Source organism: Mobula hypostoma, chromosome 18 (genome assembly GCF_963921235.1).
Source record: "Mobula hypostoma chromosome 18, sMobHyp1.1, whole genome shotgun sequence".
NCBI lineage: Eukaryota > Metazoa > Chordata > Chondrichthyes > Myliobatiformes > Myliobatidae > Mobula > Mobula hypostoma.
In genome coordinates, this window is record NC_086114.1 from 34976491 (window position 1) to 34990131 (window position 13641).

A 13641-nucleotide genomic window follows, 5' to 3' on the forward strand; every position below is an offset into this window, starting at 1 on the left:
ACTGGATAGCATAGATGGCCCTGACAGACTCACAGGTGAAATACAGCCTCACCTGGAAGGACTGTTTGGGATCCTGAAAGATTGTGAGGGAGGAGGTGAATGAGCAGGTGCAGTGCTTCTTCCGCTTGCAAGGAGTGCCAGGAGGGAGATTAATAGGGAGGGACGAATGGACAAGGGAACCACAGAGAGAGCGATCCCTACTGAAAACAAAGAGAGGGGAGAAGTAAAGAAGTGTTTGGTGGTAGGATCCCATTGAAGAAGGCAGAAACTGTGGAGAATTATGTACCGAATATGGAGGTTCTTGAGGTGGCAGATAAGAATAAGAGGAACTCTGTCCTCGTTAAGGCGATGGGAGGAGTGCAGATGTTCGGGAAATGGAGGAGATGTGGGTGAAGGTGGCATCAATAGTGGAGGAAGAGAAACCCTATTCTTTGAAGAAGGAGGACATCTCTGACATACTGGAAAGGAAAGCCTCATCCTGGGAACAGATGCAGCAGAGACGGAGGAACAGAGAAAAGCGAATAGCATTTTTCTAAGTGAAAGGGTGGGAAGAAGTAAAGTAAAGATAGCTGTGAGAGTTAGTAGATTTATAAAATACAACAGTAGGCAGTCTGTCTCCAAAGATAGAAACAGAGATATTAAGAAAAAGGAGAGAGGTGTCAGAAATTAACCAAATGAATTTAAGGGCAGGATGGAGGTTGGAGGCAAAGTTGATGAAATTGACGAGCTCAGCATGGGCGCATGCAGCAGCACCAATGTAGGTGTCAATGTAGCACAGAAAGATTTGAGGAGCATTACTAGTGAAGGCACGGAACATGAACTGCTCCATATACCCAACGAAAGGACAGACATAGCTGGGACCTATGTAGGTGCCCAAGGTTACACTTTGGGATTGAGAAAGTGGGCAGAGCTGAAAGAGAAATTGTTGAGTGTAAGGACAGTTCCACCAGATGAAAGAGGGCGGTGGTGGAGGGGAGCTGGTTAGGTCTGTTGTAGTAATAATAATAATAAGTACTTTATTGATCCCAAGTGGGAAATTCCTTCATTGCAGCAGGAATATTTAAAAACACACTAGCAGTGTGCAGATTTAACTAATAATAACATGCAAAATAATTATATACACAATAATAATGTCCAATAATAATGTATGAAATTATAAAGCAGAAACTATTGTACTTTAATGCGTGTTCTTCTGTCGCACAGAGATGGACTGTTGCATATGCTTATAGCATTTGGTAGGAAAGATTTTCTGTAACGATCCTTATGACAGCAGAGCTGAATGTCTAGAAAGAAGCAGAGAAGCCTTCTTGATGGGGGAATAGAGATGTATAGGGACTGAATATCCAGGGTGCAAATTAGGCGATCAACGCCAGGGTATTAAAAATTGTTGGAGAGATCAAGAGCATGTGAAATGTCATACATCTAAGTGGAAAGAGACTGAATCAAGGCGAATAAAATGGAGTTGAGGTATGCAGAGACAAGTTCATTATCATCTGCAACTTATTCTTGCCTCCGCCAATCATCTCCCAGCTTCCTTGACTATTTCTACTCTTCTCTCCTCCATTTGCCCATCATCTGTCCTCACCTAGATCCACATATCTCTTGCTCCATCCCTTCTGTTCACTTCTTTATACTGGCTCTCTCCCCTCTACTCTTCCAGTACAGGAGAAGGGTCTTTATCCAAAATGTCAATGACCATTTCCCTCCACAGATACTAATTGACCCTTTGAATTCCTCTAGCATTTTGTCTGTTGCTCTAGATTCCAGCATCTGCAGATCATCCGTCACTGCCTTCAAGAAGTATATGGCCTACACCTGCCTTTATTTCGTACACACTTGTGTTCTAATGGAAGGCCTTGCTGTTTGTATCTTGCAATTCAATGCCAGAGTGGATAAGTGCCAAACATAACCTAATAGGCAAATGAACGATTGTCCCAGAGCTTGCTAGAGCAGGCAAAGAATGTGCTGCTTTATTCTTTAAATCAATGCTGAACCAGCAAGTTAAATGTTGAAGAGGGAAAAAAGTGAGCAGAACTATAAAACATATCTTAACAAAAAGACTGAGGTCATAGCAGTAACACTGGCAGAAGTTGTTCCTTCAGTGACAAAGGAACAAACACCCGACTGCAGCAGTGGCTCACAAAAAACAAGAAACCAGCTGCGTCGTTGGGCATGCCTATTTTAACATGCGGGAAAGTAAAAGGCAAGGTACTGAATATAGTAGAGGTTAAAGTAAGTAAGGTATTAGATTCCCATTATGGAAACCATAAAATCAATGAGGCTGACTAAGCTTTCTGTAAATTCTTAGTCAGCATAGTCCATATAGATTTCTGAATGGACCATGAATAGTAGTTCACTTTTTGCTCTCTTTTTGTGCTACAAGTATTTTTAAAAATACATTTCTCAGTGTAATTTATAGCTTTTTTTAATGTATTGCACCATACTATAACCACAAAAGAACCAATTTCACAACAGATGTCAGTGATGATGACTGATAGTATCAGTGAGCAGTTTCAATTCCTGGGTGGGACCATCTCTGAAGATCTACGTATCCTGAGCCCAACATATTGATGCAATTGTAAAGAAGGCATGAGAGAGGCTAGATTTCATTAGGAGTTTGGGAAGACTTGGTATGTCACCAAAGACTCTAGAGAATTTCTACAGAAGTACCGTGGAGAGCATTCTAATTGGCTGCATCACTGTCTGGTTTGAAGGATTGGAAAAGGCTGCAGAAAGTTGTAAGCTCAGCCAGCTCCATGTGGGCAGTAGCCTCCTCAGCATTCAAGGCATCTTCAAAAGGTTGATGCCTCAATAAAGCAGCATCCATCATTAAGGACTCCCGCCAATCAGGACAAGCTTCTTCATATTGCATCTATTAGGAATTGAGGTGCAGTAGCCTGATGACACACACTCAACATTTTAGAAACAGTTTTTTCCCCTTTGCTATCAGATTTCTAAACCATCCCATGAACACTACCTCACTTATTTGTTCTCTTTTTGCACTCTTTCTTATTGTAATTTATAGTTTTTCTTTTATGTGTTTGCACTTTACTGCTACTGCAAAACAACAAGTGTCATGACATATGCCAATGATATTAAACCTGATTCTAATTCTGATAATAAACCTGATTCTGGTTCTTACTCTGAAACAGAAGTCATAAGGGTTAGTTCTGGAATTTTATGGTAAAGTTAGCTACAGCCTGGAATGGCCATACATTGAAATCTGAATGACTCTATGGGTTCTTGACAGGATGGATCTGAAAAAGGTGTTTGTTCTTGTGGGAAAATCTTGAACCATGAATCACTGTTTAACAATGGGAGGTCATACATTTAAGAAGTGATTTTTTTTTGGCTAACTGTGAAGAGTCTTTGGAATTTGTTTTCTCAAAGGATGGTGGAAGAAGAGGCTTTGATTAAGGGAGAAATAGATAGATTCTTAATAAGGAAAGCAGGGAAAGAAAAAGTGTGTGCAAAAGGTAGCCAGGTATGCGGCCTTCTATATATTGGTGAGACCCGACGCAGACTGGGAGACCGTTTCGTTGAATACCTACGCTCTGTCTGCCAGAGAAAACAGGATCTCCCAGTGGCCACACATTTTAATTCCACGTCCCATTCCCATTCTGATATGTCTATCCACGGCCTCCTCTACTGTAAAGATGAAGCCACACTCAGGTTGGAGGAACAACACCTTATATTCCGTCTGGGTAGCCTCCAACCTGATGGCATGAACATTGACTTCTCTAACTTCCACTAATGCCCCACCTCCCCCTCGTACCCCATCCAGTATTTATTTATTTATATACACACATTCTTTTTCTCTCCCTCCTTTTTCTCCCTCTGTCCCTCTCACTATACCCCTTGCCCATCCTCTGGGCTTCCCCCCCTCCCCCTTTTCTTTCTCCCTGGGCCTCCTGTCCCATGATCCTCTCATATCCCTTTCGCCAATCAACTGTCCAGCTCTTGGCTCGAACTCTCCCCCTCCTGTCTTCTCCTATCATTTCGGATCTCCCCCTCCCCCTCCCACTTTCAAATCTCTTACCAGCTCTTCTTTCAGTTAGTCCTGATGAAGGGTCTCGGCCCAAAACGTCGACTGTACCTTTCCCTAGAGATGCTGCCTGGCCTGCTGCGTTCACCAGCAACTTTTATGTGTGTTGCAGGTATGGGCCGGAGTGTGGGATTAAGGTTACAATTAGACCTATCTACAGTATCTCCTTTAGCAATAGAGAGTGATTCTCTATCTCCTTCCTATCAGATTCCTTCTTCTTTCCACTTAGATTAGGATAGATAAATACGAGAGGACATGGCTTTAGGGTGAAAGGGGCAAGGTTTAGGGGGAACTTCTTCACTCAGAGTGTGGTGGGAGTGTGGAACAAGCTGCCATCTGACATGGTAAATGCGGGCTCACTCTTAAGTTTTAAGAATAAATTGGATAGGTACATTGATGGGAGAGGTCAGGAGGGTTATGGACTGGATGCAGGTCAATGGGACTAGCAGAATAATGTTTTTGCACAGACTAGAAGGGCCAAATGGCCTGTTTTCTGTGCTGTAGTGTTCTATGGTTCTTCAGCCTTTCACTTACCCACCTATCACCTCCCAGTTCTCACTTCATACACCTCCCCTACCCAACTACCTTCCCTCTTGCCTGGCTTCATCCTATCACCTCCTTTCCGCGCCCCCCCATCCCCACCGTTCCCTCTAATTTGTAATGACCAGTGTGCACAAAAATCTTGTGCTGTGCAGTTATTTGCCCACTGACAACATGTGCACCCTGAATTTTATATATAGAGGTATTCATTTTAACAGCTAGCAGAACACTGTCAATAAGAACTTTGATCTCCTCTGGATTTGTTTGTTTTTATTCTCATTCATCTCCACTCTCACAAAACATGTATAGCAGCCCCATAGTGGGTAATGAAGGATTTTTCTCGCCGGAGTTTATCAACACCATCCATATGTGATTTGCTTGTTAAGTAACACTTTAAAAAGTCAAGTTTCCAAATTTCACTCCACTTCTTCCCATTTCAAATTCTCCACTAACCTTTGCATCGCAACATTACACGCAAGTAACACCAGTTTCATGTCTTTTTCTGTTAAACTCTAACAATTGACTATTTAAGGTTTTGTTTCATTGAATTGAATTTTAAAAATGGGATTATGTTTTGCATCTGTGGCTGCCTTTGTTATTTGTTTTTGACAAACATTGCAAGGTAATGAGTAAATTCTGTATTCAGCCTGTTACTTCCTCCCGCACAGAACCATGAAAGCCTGCTAGAACTGTGAAACCTTGCACGCAAGTAAGGTACTGAATAAGTTCTGATGTAAAAGGACTTGAGGCTTTCAGTAACTGAGAGGAAGGAGAAAGCAAACACTGCCGTTTTTATAGTATTCAAATCAGAAATGTCATTCACTGCAATATTAGCCAAACACAAAACCGGTACAAAAGTTCATTTTCTTTCACCATTTGTAATTCACTAGCAGCCTGCCCAAGCTCTTTGTTTGCCCTGGCTGTAACAGTGATAAGACCAGCAAAAAGTACTACGTACAGGAAAAACAAACTGATAACAGGAAGTACACCAGCACACAGGTCTGTCTACAGAAAGCAAAACGAGGCAAAAATGTAGGGTATATAAATAAAGGTATTTAAAGGGAAAATAATGAAAGCATGGCATATTTCCCACAGGCAAACTCTGTCTCATCTCCCTGTCTATATGAATGACTGCAGAAATTGCTATGTTAATGTACCATTGTTTTACCACTGATAAGACCCACTGCATAACTGCAGAAGTCTCCTTGAAAGAGCTATGTTCTAGGTGTCATTAGCAAGTTGAATATTTATTGCCTATTCGTTGTTGATCCCCAAGAAACTGTGGATGAGCTGTCTCCTTGAACTGCTGCAGTCTGAGAGATGAAGGTGCAGTCACAGTGCGGTTGAGTAGGGAGACAGCATTTAATACAAATGAGTGGCTTCCTAGGTCAACATATGCTAATCAACCACATTTTACAATCAGAGTCAAAAAGCACAGAAACAGGCCATTCAGCCCATCATTTCAATGCCAACCTTTTTGCCCATCTATACACAAATCCCACTTGCCTGCATTAAGACTCTCATAAAGAAGCATCAGGTTAACTTTCCAGAAATACTTTATTAACAATTCAACACTACTCAGATTTCTATTATCATAAGAATTTTTAAAAATGAATTTGAATTCTCCTGCTGCCATAAGACACATTAATATAGCTGCTCTTATGCCACTTCACATCACCCCTTATTGATGAAATACCCTGGAAATGTAGTCACTCTGATAAGGAAAAGTGGTAACAATTGGAAACTATAGCAAAGAAACACATGCGATAAATAAAGATCACATAATCTTTTCTTGGTAATAGTGAGTGAGGATTAAATACATTTAGAATACCAGAATATTATCCCTCTCAACCAAATTCTCCTGCATTCTCCCCGAATACCAGGGAGAACAAGCCATCTCCTCTTGAAGGTGTGGGATCTATTAAATCAGATTGGGAGCACAGACTGCTCATGTCCCATTCAAAACACTGGAGATTATTTGCACGACTCCAAGTCACATTACTGCGCTGTTGAAAATCAGGTTAACTCAAAATAAAACAAATTTCCTGCACATTTTGCAGATGCTTTAGCATTACTTGGAAAATTTGTCTTTTCACTTTTTGGCAGGCTTTTCACTCTCTCCCAGTGCTTTTTGACCAACTTGTTCTGCACCCTATCACTGACACTGTCTACTCTCCATCCTCCCACTCTCTGAAGAAAATGCACTCAGTGGCCACTTTATTAGGTATAGGAGTAGAACCCGGTGCGGTCTTCTGCTGCTGTAGCCCATCCATTTCAAGATTCGATGTGTTGTGCTTTCAGTGATGCTTTTCTGCACACCACTGTTGTAACATGTGGTTACCTGAATTACTGTCACCTTTCTGTCTGCTTGAACCAGTCTGGCCATTCTCCTCTGACCTCTCTCATTAACAAGGCATTTTTTTGCCCACAGAACTGCCTCTCATTGTTCTGTTTTGGTTTTTTTTGCACCATTCTCTGTGAACTCTTGAGACTGCTGTGTGTGAGAATACCAGGTGATCGATCAACAGTTTCTGAGATATTCAAACCATCCCCTCTGGCATCAACCTCATTCCTCCATCAAACACTTAGATCAGATTTCTGATGTTTGATCTGAACAACTGAACCTCTTGAACACGAGGAATTCTGCAGATGCTGGAAATTCAAGCAACACACATCAAAGTTGCTGGTGAACGCAGCAGGCCAGGCAGCATCTCTAGGAAGAGGTACAGTCGACGTTTTGGGCCAAGACCCTTCGTCAGGACTAACTGAAGGAAGAGCTAGTAAGAGTTTTGAAAGTGGGAGGGGGAGGGGGAGATCCAGAATGATAGGAGAAGACAGGAGGGGGAGGGATGGAGCCAAGAGCTGGACAGGTGATTGGCAAAAGGGATATGAGAGGATCATGGGACAGGAGGCCTAGGGAGAAGGAAAAGTGGGAGGGGGGGGTTAAAAAACCCAGAGGATGGGCAAGGGGTATAGTCAGAGGGACAAAGGAAGAAAAAGGAGAGAGAGAGAAAGAAGGTGTGTATATAAATAAATAACAGATGGGGTACAAGGGGGAGGTGGGGCATTAGCGGAAGTTTGAGAAGTCAATGTTCATGCCATCAGGTTGGAGGCTACCCAGATGGAATATAAGGTGTTGTCCCTGCACCCTGAGTGTGGCTTCATCTTTACAGTAGAGGAGGCCGTGGATAGACATATCAGAATGGGAATGGGATGTGGAATTAAAATGTGTGGCCACTGGGAGATCCTGCTTTCTCTGGTGGACAGAGCATAGGTGTCCAGCAAAACGATCTCCCAGTCCCTTTTTCCAATCACCTGTCCAGCTCTTGGCTCAATCCCTCCCCCTCCCGTCTTCTCCTATCATTTTGGATCTCCCCCTCCCCCTTTCAAACCTCTTACTAGCTCTTCCTTCAGTTAGTCCTGACGAAGGGTCTCGGCCCGAAACATCAACTGTACCTCTTCCTAGAGATGCTGCCTGGCCTGCTGCGCTCACCAGTGACTTTGATGTGTGTTAACTGAACCTCTTGATCATGTCTGCATGCATTGAATTGTTGCCACATGACTGGCTGATTAAATATTTGCATTAAGGTGCAGGTGTACAGGTGTACCTAATGAAGTGTCCACTGAATGTACATGTATAACACATTAACTTGATAAAGGGTCTTTGAACCAAAACATCGGTTTTGTTTTTCTCCTGGCTGATGCTGCAAGTTCTCAGCATTCTCATTTTATGTAATCAAAATGCCTTTGTTCATGATTTTGGTAAATGATAAGACAGTGGGGAGGATATGGGGTCAATTTTTCCTGCTCTTAGACCATAAAACACAGGAGCAACATCAGGCCACTTGGCTCATTGAGTCTGCTCCAGCATTCTATTATCTGCTTTATTATCCCTCTCAAACTCATTCTCCTGCCTTCTCCCCGTAACCTTTCTAATCAAAAACCTATCAAGCTCTGCTTCAAATATACCCAATGACATGGTCACCACTGCCATCTGTGGCAATTAATTCAACAGATTCACTGTCCTCTGGGTAAAGGAATTACTTCTCATTTCTGTTCTAAGCGATCATCAATTCTAAGACTGTGACATCTGGTCCTAGATTCCCCCCACTATGGGAAACACCCTCTCCACACCCACTATCTAGGCCTCTGAATATTCAATAGGTTTCAATGAGATGCCCCCCCCCCCCCGGCCATTCTTCTAAACTCCAGTGAGTAAAGGCCCAGAGCCATCAAACAGTCTTTGTATATTAGTTCTTCCATTCCTGGATCTTCTTTGATATATGACTTGGGTTGAGTGGCGAAGCCAAGCCTTGATTTAATCTGAAGGACATTTTCTTCAACAGTGCAGCAGAGCCTCAGAGTTTTGTTTATCCCTAGATTGGGAGTTTGAGGTTATGTGTTCCCTTTTGGCTTCAAAAGGGTGACAATCTTATCAGTGCCCAAGCATAGTGTTCACCCATGCTTTCGTGCTCAATTTTGTTGAGTGGTACTTGAATCTATAAACTTCTAACTAGGGTAAGGATAACAACCAGGTTACAGCTATTACAAACATCCAGTGTCTGCTGCTTCAGGAATTTGCAACAATCATATTTTAGAACAATAGTACACACTTACCCTGAGTGAATTAATAAACGTGTCTATTTGTGCTTGTAGCTGCAGCCCATCCAAGGACAGTGGCAATCGATGGTACCTATAATATCAAGCAACAAAAAATACTTAATCATTTATATATATATAATAGGACACATCATGAGTCCATATCAGTGTAACCATCTATTCACAACTATAACCTAATCACCAGAACCTGTGGGTGTGGTTTAATGCTGAATGGACAATGTGCCAAGACAAAATTAAAATATTTTTTCTCCTCTAATGTTCATCTGAATTCACTACAGACTGAATACGCTCCTGGTCCCAGGAACTTTGGAAGCTGAGGCCGTTATCAGTAAAATCAAACAGGATTCCTGGAATGCACACTCAGCAATAGAAACAGTGAATGCAACATTTATTCTTAAAATCCACCCTACTGTGAACTGTTATGTTGCCACCTTCATGGTATTGCAACATAGATTCAAGTGAATTTGACAGGTCACTAACTTCACTATGAAGCTGACCTAAATCACTAACTCCTCTGGTAAGATGGCAGCGCATTCAGACACATCAGCTTTGCAGGAGGGATGGGGAAAGCCAATCAAAGGTGTCCTTTTTACAATCACAAGACAATGCTGAGCATTAAGAACTTGAAGTACTACAGGCCTACCCCATGAGCAAGCTGCTCACTGGCAGAGGAGCTGGACTTTGTGTGGACCATGTTACTACCAGCAACAGGAAGGCATCGGAGTCGACAGGCGAATGCCATATGCAGTCTAACAGCGAGTGATTGTCTTGAATGTTTCTCTTGTGATCACAAGACCCTGTTGGACTCTGATAACGTAAAATGTTGAAAACCCATTTCCCTTGTTTATTGGTGTGACAGGAGGCAGGGAAGCTATGGAATCTCGATTGTAGCAAGGACTAGGCCTCAAGCTGTGGGTTTGCCTGTTGCTGCAGTCCAAGGGAAGAAGCACTGAAGGTGGTGAAACATGGCATCCATGCTAAGCGCCGCCCCCCCCTCCGCCAGTCGGTGGTGGCATCAGTGGAATGACAAGCTGGACTGCATGCGTGCATTTGTCTGCGGACTGCTGAAAACTGCCAGTTCTTGCCAACAACACCATTACACCATCAATTTACAGTACATATCTATTAGGGACTTGGGCTATTTTTTGTGTGTGATTGTAAGTTTACTTGTTATCTTATATGTGCCTTGTGCTGTGTATGACTGCTGGCACATTATTTTGCACCCTGGCCCCGAAGGAACACTGTTTCATTCGGCTGTACTCATGGGTATTCACGTATGATTGAATGACGATTAAACTTGAGACAACTGTACCTGTTGTAGAATGGCTTCACTCAGTACAAACTCAGTGTATAAAAGGGTCTGTTGTAACTGCCACAATTAACACCTAAGATTAAATATTAACCAACAGCAAAGCAGCAGAGACACTATCTAACCAATTCAAATACTCTATAATTTTAGAAATACTCTCAAAAGGTATTGTCTTACAGATGACACACTAAACCAAGGTCTCATTGCTCACACGAGGAATTCTGCAGATGCTGGAAATTCAAGCAACACACATCAAAATTGCTGGTGAACGCAGCAAGCCAGGCAGCATCTCTAGGAAGAGGTACAGTCGACATTTCGGGCTGAGACCCTTCGTTAGGACTAACTGAAGGAAGAGCTAGTAAGAGATTTGAAAGTGGGAGGGGGAGGGGGAGATCCAAAATGATAGGAGAAGACAGGAGGGGGAGGGATGGAGCCAAGAGCTGGACAGGTGATTGGCAAAAGGGATATGAGAGGATCATGGGACAGGAGGCCCAGGGAGAAGGAAAAGGGGAGGGGGGGTTAAAAAACCCAGAGGATGGGCAAGGGGTATAGTCAGAGGGACAGAGGGAGAAAAAGGAGAGAGAGAGAAAGAATGTGTGTATATAAATAAATAACAGATGGGGTACGAGGGGGAGGTGGGGCATTAACGGAAGTTTGAGAAGTCAATGTTCATGCCATCAGGTTGGAGGCTACCCAGACAGAGTATAAGGTGTTGTTCCTCCAACCTGAGTGTGGCTTCATCTTTGCAGTAGAGGAGGCCGTGGATAGACATATCAGAATGGGAATGGGACGTGGAATTAAAATGTGTGGCCACTGGGACCACACATTGCTCATTTAGACAGGTAGTCTTTGAAGAAGACCAGGGGTTTCTGCTGGTATTCACATTATCATTTCTTTCTCAACCCCTAATATCAGGTTAACTCATCTATTGTAGCTTTGATATTCATGGGACCATGCTTAGGCTCGGTTTTGTCTTTTGGAATTCAGCACTGTAACCATGTTCGTCTGGATCACAGTCTGAATTTGGACAACAAGCCTTCGAAAATATTATCAACAAACAGCGATGATATCCTAAACAGAACACGTTCACTTCAAGGCCCTTGACGTAGTGCGAGTTATTCAAAATAAATAGAGAAGGCAAGTTCAAATAAAACAACGAGAAATACATCCCTTTTATATAAACACTGAAATGATGATGGATTTTCGGGAGAGAGAACTGTGGCATCTTCCAAAAATTAATCAGTAAAATCAGACTAAACAATCTGACTATGGCTTTCGTTCATTTGGAACAGGGTGAGGCTGAGGATGGGTTGCTAAATCAGGTAAGGGAAGGTAACGAGAGATTAATACACATCTATTACTTCAGATGCAGGCAGCAGAGCAACCTCATGTAACCTGCATGAATGAAATGAGCAGCCAGCACTAGCCACTGTCAACTAGCTGTTTACTGCACAAGGAGTAGTGTCTATATCCTCTTTTGATTCACTGTTCATTAGGCTAACAACAAGACATTCTTTATTGTGGGAGTCAGTGTTCAACTAACAGCAGTGAATGAGACAGAAATGGGGTCGAAACAACGTATACTGTGTAGTAAACAGTATGATGTTAAGCATGCACTCACTGTCATACACATTATACAGAGGTCCAAAGTTGTATTGGGCAAGATCACAGGAAGTTAGTCTGAAACCTGCATCTCAAGCTGGATGCAGTGGGAGGTAGAAATTAAAGAAACTCAAAAAAAAATCCCACAGATGCTAACTGTCTCATTGAGATCCTCCAAAACCTTATTTGTTGCTCCAGATTGTAGCATCTGCACTCTGCTGTACCCAGCCCCAGATTATTACCGCTCTTCCGGCCTATTGTTAGGCCACACTTAGATCCCCTCCAGTTCGCCTACCAGCCCCGACTAGGAGTTGAGGATGCCATCGTCTACCTGTTGAACCGTGTCTACGCCCACCTGAACAAGCCAGCGAGCACTGTGAGGGTCATGTTTTTTGACTTCTCCAGTGTGTTCAACACCATCCGCCCTGCTCTGCTGGGGGAGAAGCTGACAGCGATGCAGGTGGATGCTTTCCTGGTGTCATGGATTCTTGATTACTTGACTGGCAGACCACAGTACGTGTGCTTGCAACACTGTGTGTCCGACAGAGTGATCAGCAGAACTGGGGCTCCACAGGGGACTGTCTTGTCTCCCTTTCTCTTCACCATTTACACCTCGGACTTCAACTACTGTACAGAGTCTTGTCATCTTCAGAAGTTTTCGGATGACTCTGCCATAGTTGGATGCATCAGCAAGGGAGATGAGGCTGAGTACAGGGCTACGGTAGGAAACTTTGTCACATGGTGTGAGCAGAATTATCTGCAGCTTAATGTGAAAAAGACTAAGGAGCTGGTGGTAGACCTGAGGAGAGCTAAGGTACCGGTGACCCTTGTTTCCATCCAGGGGGTCAGTGTGGACATGGTGAAGGATTACAGATACCTGGGGATACAAATTGACAATAAACTGGACTGGTCAAAGAACACTGAGGCTGTCTACAAGAAGGGTCAGAGCCGTCTCTATTTCCTGAGGAGACTGAGGTCCTTTAACATCTGTCAGACGATGCTGAGGATGTTCTACGTGTCTGTGGTGGCCAGTGCGACCATGTTTGCTGTTGTGTGCTGGGGCAGCAGGCTGAGGGTAGCAGATACCAACAGAATCAACAAACTCATTCGTAAGGCCAGTGATGTTGTGGGGATGGAACTGGACTCTCTCACGGTGGTGTCTGAAAAGAGGATGCTGTCCAAGTTGCATGCCATCTTGGACAATGTCTCCCATCCACTACATAATGTTCTGAGTGAGCACAGGAGTACATTCAGCCAGAGACTCATTCCACCCAGATGCAACACAGAGTGTCATAGGAAGTCATTCCTGCCTGTGGCCATCAAACTTTACAACTCCTCCCTTGGAGGGTCAGACACCCTGAGCCAATAGGCTGGTCCTAGACTTATTTCTTGGCATAATTTACATATTACTATTTAACTATTTATGGCTCTATTACTATTTATTATTTATGGTGCAACTGTAACGAAAACCAATTTCCCCCGGGATCAATAAAGTATGACTATGACTATGACTATTACCCACAAA

The 13641-nt window shown here is 43.1% G+C and overlaps 1 protein-coding gene across 3 annotated transcripts in view; it reads right to left on the reverse strand.

The window, feature by feature from the left end:
• The window catches only part of LOC134358454 (paladin-like), a 292622-nt gene that overhangs the window by 180314 nt on the left and 98667 nt on the right, over positions 1-13641 (reverse strand). For all 3 annotated transcript variants that reach the window (XM_063070695.1, XM_063070694.1, XM_063070693.1), the window contains one exon: positions 9203-9278. In XM_063070695.1, the coding sequence (XP_062926765.1) occupies positions 9203-9278 (76 nt within the window). The remainder of the gene's footprint in view (positions 1-9202; positions 9279-13641) is intronic.